The 27,072-nt window shown below is 43.8% G+C and overlaps 1 protein-coding gene across 6 annotated transcripts in view; it reads right to left on the minus strand.

The window, feature by feature from the left end:
* The window catches only part of vps8 (VPS8 subunit of CORVET complex), a 681,049-nt gene that overhangs the window by 349,739 nt on the left and 304,238 nt on the right, over positions 1 to 27,072 (minus strand). For all 6 annotated transcript variants that reach the window (XM_069934259.1, XM_069934258.1, XM_069934264.1 and 3 more), the window contains 2 exons: positions 26,871 to 26,952; positions 8,475 to 8,557 (listed from right to left, as the gene is read on the minus strand). In XM_069934259.1, coding sequence (XP_069790360.1) covers positions 8,475 to 8,557; positions 26,871 to 26,952 — 165 coding nt within the window. The remainder of the gene's footprint in view (positions 1 to 8,474; positions 8,558 to 26,870; positions 26,953 to 27,072) is intronic.

A 27,072-nucleotide genomic window follows, 5' to 3' on the forward strand; every position in this document is an offset into this window, starting at 1 on the left:
ACCGTGCTGTGCATTTCTATGTTCAATGTCCATTTAGGCTTTATTGCTTTTTATATTCAGTCCAATCTTCAGAGCTACCATTATTTCCACAAAAAATGCTGATATTTTGCTCTGCATCTCTTTCTTTATCAGAAAAGATTGCTGAATATTGGAGTAAGGGAAAGATCTATTCCAGATTTTAATATTTCTCAAGCACATTTGATGTGGGGTGTGGCTGTGGAATGCATACATACATCTTATTGAAGCTCAAATTTTCAGGACAGAATTTGGCAATTATTTTGGCCAAGAATCAGTCCAGAAATTTAAAACAATTCCTGCTAAACTGCTTCATCCATGTGATGAATCTTCTGCTTCACATTTTTATGAACCAAGTACTTCCCCCGTGGCAAAGCAGGCCTTACTATAAAAATACTCAAAAAGCTCATTTGCTTAATGACCATCCTCAAGTCAGTGGTCACAACTTTATTTTGATGAGCCCCTTTATGTTCCACTTGGATAGGGAATCCTTTTTTTCCCCATATACTTCGGCATATGTCGAGTCATAAAACCCACAAAAATGCGGGTCGACTTGTATACCAGATATACCATAAAACCATTAAAATGAGGCTTAAAATTGGAATCTATCTGTCAGTCGGCTTATACGCCGAAATATTCGGTAATCCATTAGTCCCTAAAATATTAACTGAAAATCAAAAAATTGCAGATAGAATTGGAGAAGCATAGAAAATACTGGTGGGCCATTTAGCCCTTCATGCCTGTACTATCATTCGATATGATTATGGATGATCATGCAACTTTGGTAGCCTATTCATATTTTCCCCTGATCCCTTCAGCCACAAGGGTCACCCACTTAACAAGTGAACTATCCTGGTCACACAACATCTTGTAGCACAATGCTGTTACAGTGCCACTGATTGGGACCAGGGTTCAAATCCTGAGCTGTCTGTAAGGAATCTGTACGTTCTCACTATGTCTGTGTGGGTTTTCCTGGAGGGTTCCTGTTTCCTGCCACCCTTCCAAATGTACCGAGAGTTGTAGGTAAATTGGGTAGCATGGAACAGTGACCATCCTGTCTACTTTCTTCAGGAGCTCTATCGAGAGCGCACTGGCCAGCTGCATCACTGTGTGATACAGTTGCTGTAGAACATTGGATCAGGTGTGGGCTAGCAGAAACTGGAGAAGTCGATGTGACTGCCATTCATGTTGATGCAATCATAAAGAAGGCTCACCAGCAGCTATACTTCGTGAGGAGTTTGAGGAGACTCAGTACATCACCAAAGACTTTTGCAAATTTTTACAGGTGTACTGTGGAGAGCATTCTGACTGGTTGCATCACTGTCTGGTATGAAGGTGTCAATATTCAGAACAGGAAAAGACTGCAGAGAGTTGTGAACTCAGCCAGCGCCATCATAGGTATCAGTCGTCACTCCATTAAAGACAGCCTGTATCCTTAAGGACCCTCACCTCTTCTCACTGCTACCATCAGGTAGGAGGTACAGGAGCCTGAAGACGAATATCCAACAGTACAAAAACAGCTTCTTCCCCTCCGCCATCAATTTCAGAATGGACAATGAACCAAAGATACTACCTCACTTTTCTCTCTCTTGCACTAATTTTTTTTTCCAAAAATGTAATTTATAACAATTTTGCACCTGTAACACTGCTGTAAAACAACGAATTTCATGTCACATGTTCATGACAATAAATTCTGATTTTTCTTACATCCATGTGCCCATCCAAGAGTCCTTTTAGCATTTCCATTGGACCAGCCTCCACATCACCCCTGCAAAGCATTTATGCACCACAGAGTTTATGCACCACTCTGTGTAAAAAAAAAAATTGCCTGGAAACCTCCCCCCACTTTCCTTAAATAGATGTCCTCTGGTATTTGCTATTGTCACCCTGGGGAAAGGTGCTTGCTGTCCACTATGCCCCTGACAATAACACCTCTGTTCAATCACCTTGAACTTAAAAAACTTCCCATGAACTTCAGCAGATCAACTGATCACATTCATTGAAACGACAGTAACAGATTCCCAGAGACTGACTGACTGAATTAATGATCATAAATTACTTCAATTAGTGCTTTAATCTATCTTTGGCACGAACAGTCCACATCTTGCTCTGCTGTAATGGATACCCAAACTTCTGGCAATAGGCGAAGGAAATCTGTTAAGTTAGGACAATTAGCAAAAACTTTCAATTCTCGAGGCACACCCCACTCCATTAGCAGACACTGTTTCAGAGCAGTACAAGAGACGCTGCTGAAGACCCAACTGCGCTAGGTGGGTCAAGTGTCCAGAATGGAGGACCATTGCCTTCCCAAGATCGTGTTATATGGCGAGCTCTCCACTGGCCACCGAGACAGAGGTGCACCAAAGAAGAGGTACAAGGACTGCCTAAAGAAATCTCTTGATGCCTGCCACATTGACCACCGCCAGTGGGCTGATATTGCCTCCAACCGTGCATCTTGGCGCCTCACAGTTCGGCGGGCAGCAACCTCCTTTGAAGAAGATCGCAGAGCCCACCTCACTGACAAAAGACAAAGGAGGAAAAACCCAACTCCCAACCCCAACCAACCAATTTTCCCTTGCAACCGCTGCAACCATGCCTGCCTGTCCCGCATCGGACTTGTCAGTCACCAACGAGCCTGCAGCAGACGTGGACATACACCTCCATAAATCTTCGTCCGCGAAGCCAAGCCAAAGAAGAGAAAAAGAAAACAAGAGATGACACACCCTTTAGCACAAAATTAGATGGATCCTACTCTTCTCTGTCTAAATTTCAACAATGTTTACTGATGTTTATTTCATTCACCCAGGGGACACATTTCTCCCAGGAAGTCGCATGGAAACCTTAAGCCACAAAAAGATGGGATATTGGTGAGTTTTTTTTTAATTTTAGCAATGCTGCAAAATGTGAAACTTGTCAGATGAATTTCAAAGGGTAAGTGAATATTTTTCAGTGAGTTATGATAAGAGGGAAAGGAATTTTTGATCAGAGTTTTGAACAGTGTTCAGGAGACCAACAGACAGGCAGCCATCCAAACTTTTCACTTCTGGTGAAGGTAACAAGTGAGGAATGTTGCAGAAATTCACAATCCTGCCAAGATTAAAGATCGGTTTATCAGAGAACCGGATGAGATTGGAGATAACTCCAGTACATCTAGAATGTCTGCTTAAACTGCAAAATCAATTCAGAGATAGATAAGCACAAAGTTCAACAATGGCAATAACTCCCATCCAAAAGTACCAGTGACCAAGTGTGATACTGCAACCCCATCAAAAGGAGCCACGCCCTTCACCTTAAATGATTTTGCATTTGCTTTGCCAGAATTTCCAGAGGATCAGGGCCAGAAAACAACATGATCACAGAGGGCTAGCCCATTCTGTGAAGGCCAGCATGGTCCCAGAGGGGCAGTGTGCCCCTACAGTGACACTCCCACAGTGACAACACGCTCCCACAGTGACAAACCAGCTCTTTTGTTGTACAGAAATAAAGATTAATTTTTCAAACAGCTCCATTAATTCCTGTAGAAAAATTATTCAAATTGTCTAATACTGAACTCTGAATGGGCCATCATTTTAAGTCATCAGAAGAGTTTATTAACAGAGAGAGATATAAACATGATTGTTCTCTAAAACTGATTATCTTTCCAATATACTGTATACTACACAGAGATCAATAACAAATGTTCTATGTCATGCAAAAGCAAAACCCAGCAAATGCAACATGTGAACATTGAATAATGTGGAAAACAGCTTTTTAAACCCAGATTTCAGCATATTTATTTCGTTAATTTTTGTGATAGAGCCAAAAGTCGCTGTGTTTTCATGAATTTTTGGTTTCTGAGCATGGCTGGCTTCATCTTGAGATGGCACAGAATATCCATTTTGTCCAAAAATAATTGCTTTACTTCTCACAGATTTTTATTTTTTAAAGTATATGGCCAGAAAATGCCAATAGTAATTCTGCTCAGAGAAACCACAGCACATTAGCGATGTGTGCCATCATTACTGCATTAATCAAAATACCAGCTTGGATCAACACCAAAAGTTGCAAATTAATAAAAATGGGAGAACAAAAATTGTGTCCTCACAAATAATCCCCTCAGAACAGTTCAGGTTGGTGATAAAAACACTGATGATGTGGCTCCACATATCTAACTTAACAAAGAAAAAAATATCAGGAAAGATAAGTCACATTTTATTTTTTTTAAATTACAGCATGGTAGAAGCCAGTTCTGGCCATTTAAACCTGTGTCGCAGAATTACAACCAAATTAATCTACAATCCCGTACGCTTTGGAAGGTGGGAGGAAACCTCTGCATCCAGAGTAAACCCATGCAGAGATGGGGAGAATGTACAAATTCCTAAAAGACAAAGCCCAGGTCATTGGCGCTGTAATAGCGTCAGACTAACCGCTGCGCTAAGTTCACGGCGATCAATAGTTTCACAGCGCCATTCATCTTCAAGGTACAGAAGGTAAAATGTGAAATTATGGAATCATCCCCCAAAATAGGAAATGGTTTTGGAGGTATTTAAAAATGATTTTACATATTTATCTTTGTTTCCTATTTCTCACTTCCTTCAATCCTTTGTCTGTTAAATTTTTATTTTCTTTGAATTTTTGTCTCCCTATTTCCTTCCATATTGACCACCTGCTTCTTTAAATTTAAATTTCATTTGTGAAGAGGAAAGGTATCATAAGTCAGAAGTCAAGAGTCTAATTGTCAGTTTTTTCATTCAGCAATTTGCACTGTGCTAATATTTGGACCTGTAGGGCATGGAAAAACACCTCAAGCTCTACAACCATGTTCTCACCCAGACTCGCTTCCACAACCATCCTGGCTACATGCTTCCACTGCCATCTGGTGCCATGTGGATTCCAGTTCCGATTTCAAGCCTCCCAGTTTGGCCCCTACTGGGATCTCAGGTACCTGCGCTGCATTGACTCCTGCTCTCTTCATTTCTCTCACCATATCCTATGGACTACCATCAGCTTGATACACAGGAACCAGCAAACCCTCAATTTCTCACTACCAAAGTTCCGTACCTCACTCACCGTCCTCTTCTACACTTCTTCCTCTGCTGGATCCATGGGTTCAACTGCCGACTCTACACATACCTGACATCCATCAAGGATCAGAAGCTCGCGTCCCTGGAGACTGCCACCTCGGTGACATTACACGTAGGTCTCCACTTTGGCCCTGGTGGTTTACAGTATTGAGTTCTTGATCTGGGACTCCACCATGGCCCTAGTGACCGATAGGTCCGAGACTCCGATATGAACTTTCATCCTGAACCTGGGGGCCTGTAGAACCAGGCTTCAGACACAGGTCTCTGTCTCCGCCCTGGCGATTTGCAGGATTGAGCCTCCAACGTGAACTTTCACCCTGAACCTGGACCGAACTATGGACACGGGTTTCCACTTGGGCCCTTGCGACCTACAGGATCAAGCCTCCATGCCAAACTCCCACTCTGGCTCCAGAAGCGTACAGGCCTTTCTCCCTCCACCCTCTCACTTTCCCAAACCACCCCTCCTTCCCTTGGATTTTCCTACCCTCCACCTCCTGATCCATCCCATCCTCCTCCTCTCTCCCCCCAACCCCTGCCTAGTCTTCACCATCCCCTCCAACCTTCCCCTCTTAGAGACTGAATGCACTGTCCTCAGAGGAGGCCTTACCTTCATCCCCCAGCACCCAAACCCCAACGAGTTCCACGCTCGCCATTTAGCTGAACTTTTCTTCTGTCGGCTCCATTTCCATGCCTATGTCCACAACCGCAATTCTCCACTCTCCACCCGCCCCCCCCCCCCCCCACCCCCCAACTACAGATTCCTTTTCCCAATTTAAACCTTCTTCCTTCTCATGGTCTTCTGCCTGCTCTGGAAGTTTGCCGCCGTGACATCAACACTGTATTAACTTCACTACTCCCCTTACTCGTTTCAATCTCACCTCCTCGGCATGCCTGACTTTCCACTATCTCTGCGGAAAACCGAACCTCACCATCATATCCACAGATAAGGGTGGCGCTGTTGTGGTCTGGTGCACTGGATTCTATCTGGCCGAAGCCAGATGACATCTCTCAGACATCTCCTCTTACCCATCCAACAGGACCCCACCAAAACTCATCAAACCACTGCATCTCACATCATTTCTAAAATCATCACTTCTGGGTCACCTCCCTGGGACGGCCCCCAATCTTATTGTTTCCCAACCCCATACCGCCCATATCTACATCCTACCCAAGATTCACAGACCCATTTGTCCTGGCAGACGCATTGTTTCCACGTGCTCTTGCCCCACTCAAATTGATCTCTGCTTATCTTGACTTTGTTCCCCCCCTACCCCACCGTAGTCCAGTCCCTCCCCACCTACATCCGGGACACTTCACATGCCTTCCAACATTTCAACAACTTCCAATTCCCTGAACTCAATTGCCTCATGTTTACCATGAGCATCCAATCCTGAAACACCTCCATCCCCCATACCAAAGGCCTCAAAGGGCTTCATTTCTTTTTGAACAATAGACCCAACCAATCCCCCTCCATCACCACCCTTCTCCGGCTGGCAGAACCTGTCCTCACCCTCAATAATTGCTGCTTTAACTCATCCCACTTTCTCCAGGTTAAGGGGGTAGCCATGGGTACCAGCATTTTTCTTGGCTACATGAAGTAATCCATGCTACAAGCCTACATAAGCAAGGCCCCTCAATTCTTCCTCTGCTACATCAATGACTACTTTGATGCTGCCTCATGTACCCATGATGAGCTTGATGATTTCATCCACTTTGCTGTCAACTTCCACCCCAAACTCAAATTCACTTGGTCCACCTCTAGCAACTCTCCCTTTCTTCGATCTCCCTGTCTTCATCGCAGGAGACAAACACTCAACAGACCTAGTCTACAAACCCACCAAATCTCCCAGCTATCTCTTCATACCCTGTCCCCTGTAAGGATTCCATTCTATTCTCTCAATTCCTCCATCTCTGTTGCATTGCACCCAGGACGAGGACTTCCATGCCAGATCATCAGAGATGTCCTCTTTTGTCCAACAATGTGGCTTTCCTTCTACCACTATCAACTTGGTTCTTACCTGCATATCCTCAGTACCTGCACATCTGCCCTGGCCCCCACTGCCTCCACGCGCAGGATCCTCTTTGTCCTCACCTCCCACCCCACCAACCTCCGCATCCAACACATCCTCCTTCGCCATTTCTACCACCTACTATGTGATCCCACCACTAGACACATATTCTCCTCCCCTCCAACCCCCCCCCCCCCAAGCCTTCCACAGGGACCTAGTTCTGTGAATTTCTTGTCCACTCCTCCCTCCCCAAGAATCTGGGACCTGCATCTGTGAGTGCAGGAGATGCTTCAACTGCACCCACCACAACTCCTTCATCACCATTTGGGACCCCAAACAGTCCTTCCAAGTGAAGCAACATTTCACTTGTAAATCTGCAGGGGTCATCTACTGCATTTGGTTCTCCCGTTGTGGTCACCTCGACATCAGAGAGACTGGACAGTGACTGGGAGATCGCTTTGTTGAGCACTGGCTCCGTTTGCCACAGTAGCATGGATTTCCTAGTGGCCATCCATTTCAATTCTCCATCCCATTCCCTTGCTGACATGTCTGTACATGGTCTTATGCACTGCCAGAGGGATACCACCCGTAAATGGAGGAACAACACCTCACCTTCCAACTGGGCACCATCCAACTGAATGGAATTAATATAAACTTCTCTGGACTTCGTTAAACCCTCCCCCCACTCTGTCCCCCATTTCCTTCCCCCAGCTCTGTCCCTCTCCCTTTTCCCGTCTTCTTTTGCACAGACATAACCACTCCTCACCTCTCCCCTTATCATGTCCAATTAACACCTTTTGCTGGTCTGGGCTCCTTCCCCAGCCGGCACTGTCTGTATTCTAAGATTTCCTGTTTATTGCTCATTCTGCTTATTCCATGATGAAGGGCTCAGGTCTTAAACACCAGCAATATATCTTTTTCTCCTGTGGACATCGAAAGACCAGCTGAGTTGCTCTAGCACAGGGGTTCCCAACCTTTTTGTTCCTCTGTACCCCTTGGGCATTTTTATAGGTTCCCGTGTACCCCTAAAAATTAAGGATTTAAAAAAATACGACATTGTGCAATCTGACTGCAGAGTACAACACCATGTATTGGACAGTAGTGGCTATTCTCTCAGACCCAATGTACCCCCTGAAAAGTGCAAATCAACCACTGGGGGGGGGGCTACATGTACCCCAGGTTGGGAACCCCTGCTCTAGCATTTCATTGTGTTTTTACTGCAATCACAGCGTAAGCAGACTTTCGCATTTCAGACATTAAATGTACGTTGGGTGCTATGACTTGGCCTGCTCCATCAAATTCTGAATCAATATGTGAAGAACTGAAAAGATATTGTCAGCACAATGAAGTTACAATGACAAGGGGGAACAACAGGTTCAGAACTCACCTGCAAAATCCGTTGTAAAACTGATGGAAGTGCGATAAACCCTGTCATACTGTTCAATACTTGTTTTGTCAAGTGCTTCAAAGCTGTAGAAAAAAAAGTCAAAATGTAAGCATGTATATATATGGAGCACCTGACAGAATGTATGAAATCAAGTCTCTGCTTCAAAGTTCCTTACCACGTTTGAGCAATTCAGGAACTTTAAGAACATAAGAAATAGATCAGGAGTCGGCCATCCAGCCTGTCAGCCTGCTCTGCCTTTCAATGTGGCCATGGCTGATGTGATGATAGGCTCATCTCCACCTACCTGCCTTTGCTCCATATCCCTCAATTCCCTTAGTATGTAGAAATCTACTCAACCTTGTCTTAAATATATTTACTGAGGTCGTTTCCACTGCTTCAATGGGCAGCAAATTCCACAGATTCACCACCCTCTGGGAAAAGGTCTTCCTCCTCATCTCTGTCCTAATTTTACTACCCTGTATCTGGAGGCTATGTCCCCTAGTTCTAGTCTCCCCCACCAATGGAAACAACTTATCTATGCCTTTCATAATTTTATATATTTCTAAATTCCAGCAAACACAGTCCCAAACAACTCAATCTCTCCTCATAGGCCAACCCCTTCATCCCTGGAATCAACCTGGTGAACCTCCTCTGCATCACACCAAAGCCAGTACATCCTTTTTCAAGTAAGGAGACCAGAACTGCATGCAGTACTCCAGATGCAGTCTCACCAGTACTTTGTACAGTTGCAACAAAACCCCCCTGGTCACAAATCCAATCCCTCTACCAGTGAAGGCCAGCATTTTATTTGGCTTCTTGAAAGCCTGCTGCATCTGCAAACCAACCTTTTGCAATTCATGCACCAGCACTCCCAAATCCTTCTCCACACCAACATGCTGCAATTGCTTTCAATTTAAATAATATTTTGATCTTTCGTTTCTCCTTCTGAAGTGGATAACCTCACATTTGCCAACCTTCTACTCTATCTGCCAGACCCTTGCCCATTCACTTCCATCTCTCTGCCGACTCACCGTATCATCCACTCAATTTAGTGTCAACAGCAAACTTAAGATACACTTTGTTCCCTCTCCCAGATCGATTATGCATAGAGTGAACAGATGTAGACCCAGCAACAACTCCTGCGGCACTCTGCTCAACACCAATTGTCAACCAGAAACACAACCCTGCACCTCTTTGGCAAATACTAGAGCGCATCGGATGCCCGCCAAAGTTCCTCAACATGGTTATCCAACTGCACGAAAACCAACAAGGTCAGGTCAGATACAGCAATGAGCTCTCTGAACCCTTCTCCATTAACAATGGTGTGAAGCAAGGCTGTGTTCTCGCACCAACCCTCTTTTCAATCTTCTTCAGCATGATGCTGAACCAAGCCATGAAAGACCTAAACAATGAAGACGCTGTTTACATCCGGTACCGCACGGATGGCAGTCTCTTCAATCTGAGGCGCCTGCAAGCTCACACCAAGACACAAGAGAAACTTGTCCGTGAACTACTCTTTACAGACGATGCCGCTTTAGTTGCCCATTCAGAGCCAGCTCTTCAGCGCTTGACGTCCTGTTTTGCAGAAACTGCCAAAATGTTTGGCCTGGAAGTCACCCTGAAGAAAATGGAGGTCCTCCATCAGCCAGCTCCCCACCATGACTACCAGCCCCCCCACATCTCCATCGGGCACACAAAACTCAAAACGGTCAACCAGTTTACCTATCTCGGCTGCACCATTTCATCAGATGCAAGGATCGACAACGAGATAGACAACAGACTTGCCAAGGCAAATAGCACCTTTGGAAGACTACACAAAAGAGTCTGGAAAAACAATCAACTGAAAAACCTCACAAAGATAAGCGTATACAGAGCCGTTGTCATACCCACACTCCCGTTCGGCTCCGAATCATGGGTCCTCTACTGGCATCACCTAAGGCTCCTAGAACTCTTCCACCAGCATTGTCTCCGCTCCATCCTCAACATTCATCGGAGGGCCTTCATCCCTACGTCGAAGTACTCGAGATGGCAGAGGCCGTTAGCATCGAGACCACGCTGCTGAAGATCCAGCTGCGCTGGGTGGGTCACGTCTCCAGAATGGAGGACCATCACCTTCCCAAGATCGTGTTATATGGCGAGCTCTCCACTGGCCACCATGACAGAGGTGGACCAAAGAAGAGGTACAAGGACTGCCTAAAGAAATCTCTTGGTGCCTGCCACTTTGACCACCGCCAGTGGGCTGATATCGCCTCAAACCGTGCATCTTGGCGCCTCACAGTTCGGCGGGCAGCAACCTCCTTTGAAGAAGACCGCAGAGCCCACCTCACTGACAAAAGACAAAGGAGGAAAAACCCAACACCCAACCCCAACCAACCAATTTTCCCCTGCAACCGCTGCAACCGTATCTGCCTGTCCCGCATTGGACTTGTCAGCCACAAACGAGCCTGCAGCTGTCGTGGACATTTACCCCCTCCATAAATCTTCGTCCGCGAAGCCAAGCCAAAGAAGAAGAAATAATATTTTGATCTTTCGTTTCTCCTTCTGAAGTGGATAACCTCACATTTGCCAACCTTCTACTCTATCTGCCAGACCCTTGCCCATTCACTTCATCTCTCTGCCGACTCACCGTATCTTCCACTCAATTTAGTGTCAACAGCAAACTTAAGATACACTCTGTTCCCTCTCCCAGATCGATTATGCATAGAGTGAACAGATGTAGACCCAGCAACAACTCCTGCGGCACTCTGCTCAACACCAATTGTCAACCAGAAACACAACCCTGCACCTCTCTGCTTTCTATTGGTTAATCAATCCTCAATCTATGCTAATACATCACCCCCAATTCCATGCATTTTTATCTTCTGTATTAGTCTTTTATGCGGTACCTATCGAACACCTTCTGGAAATCTAGGTAAACAACATCCATCCACAACCCTCTATCTACCACTCTCATTATATCCTCAGAGAACTCCAGTAAGTCTGTGAAACAGGACCTGCCTTTGCTGAATCAACGCTGCATATGCCTGATGGATCCATTTTGCTCCAGACGCTTCACTATTTCTGGCCTATAGTTCCTTTCCTTTTGCCTGCATACTTTTTTGAATTGTGGCATGACATTTGTCATTTTCCAGTCGAAAGTCCAGAGAATTTTGGTAAATTATCACCAGGGCCTTGACTAAAACTGCTGCCATTTCTTTCAGTCCCCTGGGATGCATTCCATTAGAACCAGGGAATTTATCTTTAGACCCACAAGTTTTCTGAGTATGTCCTCTTTAGATCCATGGATCCATTAGCTATTACATCCAGGTCCTCACTTCCCATCACATCTATGGCATGTGTTTGGCATGTTCGACATATCTTCCACTGTGAACACCAACACAAAATAGTCATTCAAAGCTTCAGCCATTTCCTCATTACCTAATATTAATTCCCCCTTCTCATCTTCCAAGGGCAAACCTTCACTTTAGCCACCCTTTTGTGATTTATGTAATTATTAAAAAAATATATTTTAAGCTAATCTTTTCTCAGTCAATCTTCCCTTTCTTCTTTGCTCACTTTGTAGCTCTTTGTTGCTTTTTAAAGGTTTCCCAGTCTTCTAGCTTCCCACTGCTCTTAGCAATCTTGAATGGACAACCTTTTCGTTTAATGTCTTCCTTGATCTCATTAGTTATCCAAGACTGGCTCCCCTCACCCTTCTTTCTTCTTTGGCTTGGCTTCGCGGACGAAGATTTATGGAGGGGGTAAATGTCCACGTCAGCTGCAGGCTCGTTTGTGGCTGACAAGTCCGATGCGGGACAGGCAGACACGGTTGCAGGGGAAAATTGGTTGGTTGGGGTTGGGTGTTGGGTTTTTCCTCCTTTGCCTTTTGTCAGTGAGGTGGGCTCTGCGGTCTTCTTCAAAGGAGGTTGCTGCTCGCCAAACTGTGAGGCGCCAAGATGCACGGTTTGAGGCGATATCAGCCCACTGGCGGTGGTCAATGTGGCAGGCACCAAGAGATTTCTTTAGGCAGTCCTTGTACCTTTTCTTTGGTGCACCTCTGTCACGGTGGCCAGTGGAGAGCTCGCCATATAACACGATCTTGGGAAGGCGATGGTCCTCCATTCTGGAGACGTGACCCACCCAGCGCAGCTGGATCTTCAGCAGCGTGGACTCGATGCTGTCGACCTCTGCCATCTCGAGTACTTCGACGTTAGGGATGAAAGCGCTCCAATGAATGTTGAGGATGAAGCGGAGACAACGCTGGTGGAAGTGTTCTAGGAGCCGTAGGTGATGCCGGTAGAGGACCCATGATTCGGAGCCGAACAGGAGTGTGGGTATGACAACGGCTCTGTATACGCTTATCTTATACCCTTAATACCCTTAATACCCTTTTAGCTGGAATTTGTTGAACACTGAAAAATCTCTTTAAAAGTCTTCCACTGTTCCACAACCATCCCTCCATATAGCCTGCAGCCTACATCCCCAGTTTACTCTGGCAAACTCCTCCTTCATCCCCTTGTAGTTTCCCTTGTTTAGACATAACACACTTGTTTTAGACCAATCTATTGTGCCCTCCATTTGTATGATAAATTCAATCATATTGTGATCACTCTTTCCAAAGGATCCCAAACTATTACATCTCTGATTTTACCTGTCTCATTTCACAGGATCAGATGTCAGTTCAGTAACATGCTGTTCAAGAAAGCCACGTGCATTCTATTACCCAATCAACGTGCATGTTAAATGCCCCCATGTTTACTGCTGTTTCATCCTTACATGCCTCCGACATTTCTTGATTTATTGCCTGATACACCATAATGTTATTATTGGGTTCTCTTTGCTACTCCTAATCTCTACCCAAATGGACTCAGCATTTTTCACTATTGCCTTAATCTCATTCTTAACTAAGAGTGCTACTTCACCTCCCTTACTTACCCGCCTGTCCTTCCTTATTACCTGATATCCTTGGATATTTAATTCCCAATCCCTCCAACCATGTTTCTGTAATGGCCACTAAACATACCCCTTTGTACTGATTTGTACTAAATTCACTGACCTTGTTTCGAATTCTACGGGCATTCAGATAAAGAGCCCTTAAACCCATTGCGCTTTTAAAATCTGGTAATTCTTGCCTATTTTGCACTCTACTGATATCCCCTCCACTCTTAGTTTTCTCTTTTTTAACTTTTGCTTTTACTTTGCTCACAATAGATGAAATGGGAAAACTTGTATGGTTTCACAACTGAGGTGGCCTCTTCAGATACAAATGATTTCTATCAATCTACAAGCTTTTGGATTGATGCACATTAGGTCTTAATTGGGTCTTCATGTTAAAATACACCAGGGACTATGCTCAGAGGTTGATTGTCTTATCCAATACCACATACTGAGTCTACTTGGGACTAAGAATGAGGTAATGAACTCAGCCGCATGCACTCTAAGGATCAAGAAATCACAAATCATTTTAATCTATTCTCACTTTACCCAAATAAAATTTTACTCCACTCTCTCTACACCAATCCCTACCTCATATCAAACTAGGATGATCCTCTTGTGGTCTGGTGCACTGACCTCTACCTTGCTGAGGCCAGATGACTGCTCTGACCAAAAAAGTCAAGTTTCCATCTCACGCACCACCACATCCACTCATTTCACGTCCATAGCCTCTAACCTAATGTTTTCCATCCCTGTACTGCCCAGTTCACTCTGTTACCTAAGATCCACAAATCTAATTGACCTGACAGACCCATTATTTCCATGTATGCCTGCTCACCAATCTGATACCTTTTTACCTTGACTCAATTTTGTTCCATCAAGCCCATCCATCACCAACAACATCCAGTTCCATGGCCTGACCACCTCAATTTCACTATGGAAGTCCAATTTCTATACACCTCCATTCCCCATGTTGAACATATTCTCAAAGCTCTTTGTTTCTTTCTCAATACAGACCCAACTTCTCTCCCTCAACCAGCACCCTCCTCTGCTGTGCAGCAGAACTTGTTCTCGCCTTCAATAATTTCTCATTTGGCTAATTCCATTTTCTTCAAGTCAAAGTGGTAGCCATGGGTACCCATGGGTATGCCTGCTTTGTTGTGCAGTCCATGCCAAAAGCTTCCACAGGTAAGGGCACTCAACTCGATGAACTCATCATTATCCACTTTGCTGCCAACTTCCACCCCAACCTCAAATTTATTTGGTCCACCTCTGGTAACAGCCTCCCCTTTCTCAATCTCTCAGGAGACAAATTCTCTCCAGATATTTACAATAGACTCACTTAATACCACAGTTACATCGACTATGCCTCTTCACACCCTGGCTCTTGTAAAGATTTCATTCCTTTCTCTCAATTCTTCTGCCTTAGGTGCAATTGCTCCCAGGAAGAGGTCTTCAATGCCAGATCATCCAAGATGTTCTCCTTCAAAAAAGTATTTTCCCCTCTACTGCCATCAATTCAGCTAACGGTGCATTTCCTTTGTTTCACACCCATCTTCCCTGGCCCCCTCCATCCCAAGACACAAAAGGACAGAATTCCCCTGTCCTCACCTATCACCCCACCACCTCTACATCCAAAATATCCTTCTGCACAATTTCTGCCACCTGCAACGTGATCCCACACAAGATTAATGTTTCCTTTCTCTCCTCCCTTCTGCAGGGACTCCACGTCCATTCAACCCTTCCCACTAATCACCCCCTCTGTATGTACACCTGTCACCACAAGAATGCGATTGTTGGACCCACACTTCCTCTCTCACAAATCAGTTCTTCTAAGTAAAGGAACAGAGGTCACTTTACTGCATCTGGTGCTCCTGTTGTCGTCTCCCTTTATATCGGAGAGCCTGGATGCAGACTGGGGGATCATTTCGTTGATCACCTTCGTTCTGTCTGCTGCAAAAACAGGGACACCCCTGAGGCCAATCATTTAAATTGCACTTCCCATTCCTACACCGACATGTCTATCCATGGCCTCATGCACTGCCAAACCAAAGCCATCCATAAATTGGAGAAATATTCCTAATATTCTGCCTGGGCACTCTCCAATCAGATGGCATCAACAGCTACTTCTCCAGGTTCTGCTGAACCCCTCCCTCAGGTCTCTACCTTTCCCGGTCCCTCTCTCTCCTTTCCTCCAGCTCCCCCCACCTTGCCTCTCTATTCAGAGTTACCTTCTCCCACACCACCTTCCACTTTGATCCATGTGTCCTCTTCCCTCTTTGCCTGTGCTCCTCCCACTGCCCTTTCCTCCCCACACCTTTTTATTCAGGTGCCTATCTGCTTTTCATTCACACCTCGACAAAAGGCTCAGGGCCAAAATCTTGCCGACCTGCGACTTCCTATGGATTCTACATGACTGGCTGAGTTTCTCCAGCACTTTTTTGTATTACAAAATTTTATTTTCACCATGTTGCAGCCGGTCAGTACACTTTCCATTCTTCTTTGGCTTGGCTTCGCGGACGAAGATTTATGGAGGGGGTAAAAAGTCCACGTCAGCTGCAGGCTCGTTTGTGGCTGACAAGTCCGATGCGGGACAGGCAGACACGATTGCAGCGGTTGCAAGGGAAAATTGGTTGGTTGGGGTTGGGTGTTGGGTTTTTCCTCCTTTGCCTTTTGTCAGTGAGGTGGGCTCTGCGGTCTTCTTCAAAGGAGGTTGCTGCCCGCCAAACTGGTGGCGCCAAGATGCACGGTTTGAGGCGTTATCAGCCCACTGGCGGTGGTCAATGTGGCAGGCACCAAGAGATTTCTTTAGGCAGTCCTTGTACCTTTTCTTTGGTGCACCTCTGTCACGGTGGCCAGTGGAGAGCTCGCCATATAACACGATCTTGGGAAGGCGATGGTCCTCCATTCTGGAGAAGTGACCCATCCAGCGCAGCTGGATCTTCAGCAGCGTGGACTCGATGCTGTCGACCTCTGCCATCTCGAGTACTTCGACGTTAGGGGTGTAAGCGCTCCAATGGATGTTGAGGATGGAGCGGAGACAACGCTGGTGGAAGCGTTCTAGGAGCCGTAGGTGGTGCCGGTAGAGGACCCATGATTCGGAGCCGAACAGGAGTGTGGGTATGACAACGGCTCTGTATACGCTTATCTTTGTGAGGTTTTTCAGTTGGTTGTTTTTCCAGACTCTTTTGTGTAGTCTTCCAAAGGCGCTATTTGCCTTGGCGAATTTGCCTTGCCTTTGCCTTGCCTTTGCCTTTCCATTACTCGTCTGTAGAAATGTGCAAAGTTTTTTGATATCATACCAAACCCTTGCAAATTCCTGAGAAAGTAGAGATTCTGATGTGGTTTCTTCATGTGTTGGGTTCAGGAAAGGTGATTAATTAAAAAAAAGATCAGAAAAAAATGACTAATTTCTCAATGGTTTTGCAAAAGGATGAAAAACTTTAAAATTGCACTGACAGAGAGAGAGAATTATATACTTCTGAGCATTTGCGGAATCTTGCTGTGAATTGTCTTAAATTATCATTGCGTGAAATCAAAAATCAACGTGATAAAATATAACTACTGGCAAGATTAAACTGTCATCTGCAGATGAATATTGAATCATTAAACCCAAGCTGGATGTGAATTACAAATCATTGCACAATTATTTAAGCAGCAGTTTATTTATCAAGTCTATCTCTTGCAAAGAATAAAATTGCATTTTGATGCAAGTGTTCTAGTGAAAAGCCATGGGACAAATTACAAATATTTGCATTAAACACTGTTCTGAGAAAGAAGTCACCCATGATCTAGTTAGGGGTCAGGCCTGTATAAATTGCTTACAGTTTCATCATTGAGGTTCAGGTAATTTTCTTTCCAGAGTTCCAAAGGGAACAAAATCACTCAAAACATTAACAACTTTAATGTGCAGATGGTCATGAAGTACAGAGAAACTAAAAACAAATCTTCCCTTAAAATTTACAATCTTCCAATACAGATTCTCACAAAATTTCACTTGTAATTTAACCATTCAACTGAACAATCTGTTATTACCAGCCATAGAAACTACTCAGGATATGCAAGTTTTCTGAAAGAACAATCTGTCTCAGTCGAATCAATGAGTTTTTCCACAAACGACAGGAAAATCAAGTGTTTCAGGACTCAGTTTCTCAAAAACTAGTCGACAAAAATTGCTGGGGTTGACATGACAAACTATTTGTGAGCCACAAATGACTCTCTCAGACCTTTGAGATTTACAGTTAAAATGTTTCTAGAACATCCTTCCAGTTGTGTTGGGACTTACTGAAAGTGGTAATAAAAGCCTAAATTGCTTAAGCTTGGATCTCAGGATCCATGGTTTGCAACCTTTTTCTTTCCACTCACATACCACTTTAAGTAATCCTTAAGCCATCGGGGCTCTGTGATTAGTAAGAGATTGCTTAAGGTGGTATGAGGGTGGAAAGAAAATGTTTGAAAACCACTGTTTCAATTGTACCTAATTGACTTGTTATGTGCACGGTTTCCTAACTCCAAAGGAAATGGGCCAATGACAATTTTTCTCAAGGAAAATATTTCAGTAACAATTGGGTCTAGAGCAGTGATTCTCAACCTTCCCACTCTCATACCACCTTAAGCAATCCCTTACTAATCACAGAGCCCCCCGATGGCTTAAGGATTACTTAAAGTGGTATGTGAGTGGAAAGAAAAAGGTTGAGAACCACTGATTTAGTGTTTTCACAGTTCAAGATATTTTGAGGGAGAATTAAAACCAACTTGTTTCCCTCGAATTTGAATTTAACAAGCAAATTCCTCCGATGGCACAATTTAGACAACAGCACTCTCACTTCTGACCATCTAAAGAATTTTCTTGAACACTGCCTTCATTGGTGCCAAAAATATGGAATTTGGTAATACAACAATTTCAAGCAAATTCATATTTTTCCATATTTGTTCATAAATTATCACAATAAACATTAAACTGGTTTTGCAATTCCTTCTAAGGACTTGTATTACCAGCATGACATCATTTGCTGCTCATTCCAAGTTGATTCAGAAAAAGTGGTTGTCAGTTGCTTTTCAAAATGACTGTTTTCCATACAAGAGCAGTTGAGAATCAATGCCATTGATAAAGTCACCAGCATTAGGTGGGCTCAGGACATTGAAAATTCTCATGATTCAAACACCTGTCATCCTTGGTCACAGGGATGAATCCAGTCAGGAGAGGTTTTGCCTCTATACCCACTAGCCTTGAATGTCCCAGGACTTTTTGATGCACCTTGATCCAACACAGCTCTGTCTTTTCTGAATTTGGACTGGAGAGAGGCCACTTGGCTCTTCAATGTAGCTCTGGTAATTAATACAACCATGGCTGCAGTCTTGATTTCAAACTTCCATCTAACCACCATGACCTATTGCTTCTTAGTTTAAACCATAAGTCATAGGAGCAAAAATAGGCTATTCAGCCTATCAATCTGTCCCACCATTTAATCACGAGCTGATCCATTTTCCCACTCAATCCCACTGTCCGGCCTTCTCCCCATCAAGGGTTTATGTAATATGTCCTGGTGAACGCTATCTCATCTTTACCTTGCGAGCTTGCTTTGAATGATAAATAAAAGTGACTTGACTTGAACCATGAATCTATTAATCTCTGCCTTCAATACACTCACCTGTGGCAGCAAATTCCAGATTCACCACCTTCTGGCTAAAGAAATTCCTATGCATCTCTGTTCTAAGTGAACACCCTTCAACCCTGAAGTTGTGCCCTCGTGTCTTAGACTCTCCCACCATGGGAAACAATCTTTCTATATTTACTCTGTCCATGCCTTTTAATAGACAACATGTTTCAATGAGATCCCCCCCTTATTCTCCTAAATTCCAATAAGGACGGATCAAGAACTGTTAAACACTCTCATTTGATAACTCTTTCATTCCCGGAATCATTTTTGTGAACATTCTCTGAACCCTCTCCAATGCCAGCACATCCTTTCTTAAATGAGGAGGCCAGTACTCCGTGAGGTATCACCAGTGCCTTATAAAAACTATCATGTAATCATGTTTTTCGGTCTTAAAAACATTTAAATAGTCTGTTTCCACCACCTCGAGGACTTGCATTTTATGACATTATGATGCTGTGCTTGAAAATGTTTTGCTTCATTATTTAAAATTCAGATTTCGGATTTATTGTCAGAGTAAATACATGGCATCACATATAAACATGAGGTTTTTTGTCGTTGAAGATTCTGATGTTGGAGGGGTAGCAGGTGTTCCTGAACCTGGTGGTACAAGTCTAGTGGCACCTATGCCTTTTTCCTGATGGCAGCCCTCAAGCACACATCCCTCATTTCCTGCACATCCCCTGGTCCCCTCCATCCATGAGCAACAAGGACAGAATTCCCATTGTCCTCATCTAACATCCCATCCTCATCATCCTCCACCATTTCTGCCAACCACTGCGTGATCCCAACACCAGACAGAATTACCTCTCTCCTCCTCTTCTGTAGGGACTGCTCCTTCCTCATCCATTTCTCCCTTCCCACTAATCTTCCCTTTGGCACTTACACCTGTGATGTGGTCCACTTGCGCCCACACGTCCTCCACCATTCGGGGCCCAAACAGTCCTTCCAAGTGAAGCAACACTATATGAATCTGCAGGGGTCATCTACTCCATCCAGTGCTCCCGTTGTGGTCTCCTCTACATTTGGAGAGACTGGACACAGAATGGGAGATCACTTTGTGAGCACATCAACTCTGACCACCACAATAGACTGATCTCCTAGTGGCCACCCATTTCAATTCCTGCCTCATTTCCTTGCCACCATATCTGTTCAAGGTCTCATGTACTAGCAGACTGAGACCACCTGAAAATTGGAGGTACACACCTCATATTCTGTCTGAGCACACTCAAACCATTGGCTTTAACATTGACTTCAGTTTCTGTTAGCACCTGACATCCCCCCCACCCCCCACCCCCCCATCTTTCCCGATGTCTCCTTTCCTCAATCTTTGTGTCTCTATTTCTCTCTTGGCCCTTTCAAACTACTGTGTAAAATTGAGTTAACCAAGCAATTTGGCCAGTTAGCGCCCCAATTACACAGCAGTTAGAAAGGGTCTGACCTGGTCAACCTCGTCAGAATCCAACCAAGTCCCTGACCTACCTTAGGGGTAGTCAGGGAACACATATAACCTTACCTAGGTCAAGTCCACAGACGACTTGAACAGGAAAATGGCTGACCATTATTCCAGTGACATCAGTGCTTGCAAGTGTGCGTCACCGGGCAGCCAGCTTCTGAACATCCGACAGTACTTCCTGTGAGTACGTGACATGTCATTGTGGGGGCAGGATCCCCCTTAAATCAGCAGGTTGGTGATTTAATGGGTCGATACCCCTGCGATTTGAAAGGTACTTCCAGCACCTTTGCCCCACTAATTGCACCTGGGTCCCCAGGTGCTGTAGTTTAAAAGGGGCTATTGTCTCCTTCCCAACATCACATCCCTCAATCAATTATCACATTTCCTCTCTCCTGTCCTGTTTTCCATATCTAATTAACACCATTTGTCTGTTTATTAGTTTAAACCAGGGGTGTCAAACTCAAATTCACAGAGGGCCAAAATTAAAAACTTGGACTAAGCCGTGGGCCAAACTAAATATTTATTGAAAATTTTCAACAACATCTGCATGTTTTCTCTTCTTTCAACATATGTAATGTTAAACTTTTTCTTATTAAAATAAATGTTTAATAATAGTTTTGGTTAAACTCTTTCCAGAAGAAGCATTAACAAATGAGAAATAAAATATTCAATAAATAATATTTCTCTATAACCTTTAAGCTTCTTTTAAATGTATTTTTTTCACAAGCCAACAAGTCAAAAAAATAACAACTTGCTTCAATGAAAATCCAATCTTTCAACTATGAACAGTCCAAAGTTAACCAAAGAAAATATTAATCCAAGCTTATCTTGCTACACTGTGATTTATTCTGATGCACCTGGGTCTAAACCAGATACTTGGCATCTCTTCTTAGATGCAAGTTCATCAAACTCTGGGGTCAGAGTTTGCCTCCCACCTGTCTTGAAAGGTCCTGTTTTCTGTCTTTCGTTTGGCCATTTTTCGTAAGGGGATCATTACATGTGAGTTAGGTGACAGGTCGCAGAAGCTAACGAAAGTAAACAGAGGAGGTGGGGGCGATTAGCGGGCTGACGGGCTGGTGATTTGTAGTATTAGCTGTGCATGCGCTATACTGGTGCGGCGGCCAGCGGGCCAGCTCTAATACATATTTGATATGATCTTGCGGGCGAAATATAATTATATCACGGGCCAAATTTGGCCTGTGGGCCTGAGTTTGACATGTGTGGTTTAAACAGACAAATTTGTCTGTTTAAATAAGAGACTTATTTGTCTCTTTACCACCAATGGATGGAGCGAAACCTGCTGAATTACTCCAGCAATTGATTTTACAAGCACAGTGTCTGCAGACTTTCATTCTTCACTGTGATTTTACAATATCTCCTTTCCCCTAGCTCCAAATCCCCTTCTCTCTTCTTCTCCTATCAGACCTCACTGATTTCTTCCCCTATCCCTTCTCAGCTTCCTTCTCTTCCACCCTCCCACCTGTATCCACCTCTTTGCCTGGCCCCCTTCCCTTTCCTCCCTCCACCCCCTCTTTTTATTCAGCTGACAACCTGTTTTTCGAGATATCCAATGCGGTCAAACCTGAAACATTAGTGATTTTTACACAGACACAGTTGAATTATTCTGAAAAAAATGAGCATACTTACCTCTGCTGTGGTCGTTTACACAGGTGCATTTTTACACAGCCTTCCTGTGTGGCAGAGCTTGTCAGAGAGGGAATGTCATATTTTAGGCCCGTTTCTTATGGAGCGGTTGCAGTCTAAATTGACCGCAGGCACTCTGTAAAAATGTGTAGGGATCCTGGTAGAAGAATTACAGGATGGAATTTATGTAATAAATTCTTTCTCGACATCTGCCAGCCGAGCAGAAATTTTTTGAAAATTTTCTGTTTCTCAGTGGGTGTGTAAAAGTACCTCTTGATTTCCTTTTACTTCCTCTGGATGCTGCATGACCTGCTGAGTTTCTCCTGTACTTTTGTGTACTGTACTAGACCTGAGTATCCGCAGACTTGCTTTTCAATGTCTTTTCTTAAGGAGACAAGAACTGCACCCATTACTCCAGATGCAGCCTCCCCAGTCTCTCATACAGCTGCAGCAGAACCCCCCTGCTCTTACACTGAATCCCTTCCGCAATGAAGGCCAACATTCCACTTCCCTTCTTCATAACTTTGATAATGGGCTCAAGCCCAAAACATCGGTTATGTATTTTTACCTTTGATTCAAGATACAATTTATTATCATAGAAATAAAGCAGGGCCCTATTACGTGAAATTTCTTTTTGCCTGCTGCAAGGCAGACAGATTCGCCACCGGCTGGAATTGCCTAAGCCCCTCTTAGTCAGAGAGAGATGCAAAAGAGGTTTCCCTCAGAGTCATTGAGTGTCTGTAGATTTGCCTCCAGTGAACATAAAGGACACTGTTTGACCTGTTGAGTTTTTCCAGCATTGTGTTTTTACCTCCCACTTCATTACCTGCTGCATCTGCAAACTAACATTTTTTAAATCATGCATATAAACACTCCTAAATCCCTTTGCACATCAGCACACTGCAATTTTTCACCATTTACATAATAGTCCTATCTACTACTTCTGAACGTGTCTGACCAGCTCCTCAGGCTTGCTGACAATGAGAGGTTATTGTCCTGGCTCACCAAGTCACTATCTCCCTTTTGTACCCGACCGGTCATTGTTAGAGATCTAGTTAGAATGGGGCTGTTACCCATGAATCTATAGATGGAGTTGGAGTGAAATTTGGCCATACAGTCATGGGTGCACATGGTACATGGTAATGGGCTGAGTACAGCCTTGAGGGATCCAGGAGTTGATGATCATGGAGTAGGTGAAATCACCAATCCTCACTAATTGCAGCATGCATGACTGAAAATTGTGGATCCAATTCCAGAAAGGGATGCTGAGACCAAAGGTCACAGTGTGAGGGGATCACTTTGTGTGGTACTACTGCGTTGGAGCTTTATATTCATTAAGTAGTCATCCGCTGTTGGTGCCATCCTGCTGTTCAAGGGCTGAGTGAAGGGCCACAAAGGAGGCATTTACTGTGGACCTGTTTTGGTGGTACATGAACTGTATCAAGGGTGGTTGAGAGACTGGAGTTAATGTGAGCCATGACCAACCTTAAAGCACTTCATGATGGTGGATGGCGACTTGTGGTCTGTATTCACAACCTAGATCTTAAACCCAGAATGACATTCTGCTTCAGGAAGGGCTTTTTGAAGCAGCAAGTGGTTCTTCTGCCTGTTGGAGAGAGTGGTTGAAAATGTCCAGGAATATTCCTGTCAGCTGGTCTGTGCAGGCAGGGAGGATCATCTAGGGACTCCAGTCGCTTTCCCTAGATTCACTCACTGGAAGGAGGATTTGATGTCTGATGCAGTGACCGATGTTGAAGAGGTGAGTGCCACTGGCTTGCTGGCCTCCTGATCCAACAGAATGCATTGAGCTTGTCCAAGAGGGATGCTCTGTTGTTTAGCATTCTGCTTGATTTTACTTTCCAGCCCGTGATGACCTGCATGTCCTGGCACAAGCACCTGGTGTTTTTGAGATTCCACTGGCACTAGTCTGGTTCTGCATTGCCTCTTGGTATTCTCGATGCCCTTGTGCAGGTGATATCTGGCAACCAGGGGGTCCCTTTGAATATCACCCCTACCCAATGTTACACCATTTAACAAGTATTCTGCCTGCCTGGTATGGGAAAAGTAGATAACCTGATATTTTTGCACCTTACATTCCACCTGCCACGTTGTCACTGCTCATTCAGTTTGTTCTCTTCTCCTCGAAGGCTCCTTACATCCTCTTCTCCATTCACATTCCCATAATGTACAATATCATTAGCGCGCTTGGAAATGTGACAGTTAGTGCTCTTAGCCACCATTGTGAAAGTGATTGTGAAGAGCTGGAGCAAGCACTAATCCCTGTCGTGCTCTCAGTTACAGTTTATTATCCTCGGAATGATTCCTTTCTTCCCACTCTACACTCTGTCTCAGACCCAACTCACAGACTACTGTGGAGATCCCCAAGTACCTTCTGTTCTCATCTTGTTAAACAACCCCCAGTCAGGGAGCTTCTGAAAAACAGAATACACCACATCCACTTTCGACAACTAGGTCAAATCCTCAAGAATAATTAATCCAATTAGTCAAACATGATTTTGTTTCTAAAAATTCCATGATCACTCTTAATCCCATCATTCTTTGTGAAATTTGACCACACCCTTCATTTTAGATCTCAGCATTTTCCTATCATGGATGGTCAAACATTCACTCTACCTCCAAGTCATGAAAACCTATTGTGTTGAGAATGTATTTTTACTCCATTCATTCTTTCCAAAAACTGTCTGATTCAAGCTTTGCTCTCATGTCATTCAACACTGATCTTCTGATTAGGTACTTTTAATTTCCAATTAATTTCCCAGACATTTTTCTCATTCGACATTCACCTTCTCTTTATGTTTTCCTGTGTTTTATTCTCAGTAAATTAAAGTGTGATGGGAAAGTGCTGCTGTTACAGAAGAGTGAACTGCGAACATTGTAATATATTGGAAATGTACTTTCATGAGATTCATTATCAAAATATTTGAATCTTATGTTTTCTTATATTTCTTCACAGCTCATTCCTTTACAATTTGAATTTTATTAGGAACCAGATTATTTTGCAAATCAGGAGAAGGATTGTCCAAGGCTACACCATGGCATTGAGCAGTGTGGAGTTTAAATATCCACCGTGACGAGGTAAACCATCCAGGCATTCTGATTTCCTCCCTTACAACAAAGGTTGGTAGGTTAATTGGCCTCTGTAAATTGCCCCCAATGAACAGGTAAAGAGGGAGAACGTGGGGGGAGTTGATGGAAATATAGGGAGAAGAAAATGGGAGCAGCAAAGAATTTAATGTAAATAGATGGCTGGTGTCCATTCTGGACATCTCTGACTATGCTCATAAACAATTGTAACTGACTCCTGATTTTTTGCACGGCTTCCTAATCCCCTGCTTCATGTAACGTCGTCTCAGGTTTTTTTTCTGGGTGACAATAGCCAAAACCAGAAGACATCTGTTTAAGGTGAGTGGATAAAAGTTGAGGGGAGATTTCCGAGGTAGGTTTTATTTTTACACAGAGACTGGTGAGTGCCTGTAAAACATTGATGGTGAAGGAGGATGGAACAATAGGAACATTTAAAAGACTCTGAAGCACAGGAATGTGAGAAAATAGGTATGGGTGTGAAGAGGAGAAGGATTAGATTTTTGTGTTATAGGTTTACTAAGACCAGCACTACATTGTGGGCTTCAAGGCCTGTACTGTGCTGTAATGTTTTACGGTTAAACTGAAATAATTATTAGTCTGATTCAATTTTGTCAATTTCCGGTTTAAAAAACAATACAATACAGAACATATCAATACAGCGGAAGTACAGTCTAAAGCCCTGCTAAAGCTCAGCATCTGAGCTGAAGTTTAATGGCGCCATCTAAATTAACAGCTGTTACACTTAACAGCTGCGGCGAACAAAAAACATTTAAAAAAGACATGCATCCAGCCTCTTCATTGGGTCATTACAAAATAATTCCACACAATGGGAAGTCTAGGGGACGAAGCAGGAGGTCAAAGTACCCCAATCAGACCTCCAGTTCATTTGCTGCTTACATGCTATAATTAGCTGGCAATTCTCCAGTTCTCAATGCCACCTGGGTTAATAATTCAGATTTTCTGGACAACTTAGAATGGGCAATACAGCGTGGCATTCACCATTATCCCACTGCAACAATGAAGCTGATGCAAAATTTGTGCTAGATTAAATGAGTAACTTACAGAAATTCTGTGGTTGCATTTGAACAGTGCAACATGTTGAGTCAGCTTATAAGGAGGAGGTTGCTAGGCTTGTACTGTGGTGCAAGAGCAACAACCTGAATCTCAATGTGGACAAGACTAAGGATATGATTGATGACCTTAGAAGGATGAAGGACCAATCCCCAATTCATATCAATGGCTCTGTCATCGTAGAGAGAGTGGGGAGAACAAAGTTTCTTGGCATCCATTTAAAGGATGATCTAACCTGCACCCACAGGACCTCCTCATCAGTCAGGTTGGCGCAGCAGTGCCTGTACTTCCAATGAGTTTGAGGAGGGCAAAGCTACCAGCCACAATCTTAGCAAGTTCTAAAGGAGCACAATAGAATGTCCTTTCTGGCTGCATCATAGTGTGGTTTGGTAGCTGCAAAAGCATCAGATCAGAGATCAATACAGTGATCTGAGAAGATCACTGGGGTCTCCCTTCCCTCTATTCTGCTTTCATGTGCATCAGAATATAATGTTGTTAATCTTAATGATAAAATTAAATTGTTAATCAGTTATAGAATATTTTACTTACATTCCAATGCTTGGCTGGATGTTCCATCTTTTAACTGTTTCTGGGTTGACATAACAGCCTCAAGTAATGGAAACCATAGTGCCTAGAAGAGGGAAAACTTTTAATACAAAGATACAAAGACAATTTAAAGACAGGGATCTCATGATGGGCTGGTTATGTGCATTTTCCAGTTGGAACCCAAGTCCTATTATGGTCTCTGCTG

The sequence above is a fragment of the Narcine bancroftii genome, chromosome 4, assembly GCF_036971445.1.
Source record: "Narcine bancroftii isolate sNarBan1 chromosome 4, sNarBan1.hap1, whole genome shotgun sequence".
In the NCBI taxonomy this organism is placed as follows: domain Eukaryota; kingdom Metazoa; phylum Chordata; class Chondrichthyes; order Torpediniformes; family Narcinidae; genus Narcine; species Narcine bancroftii.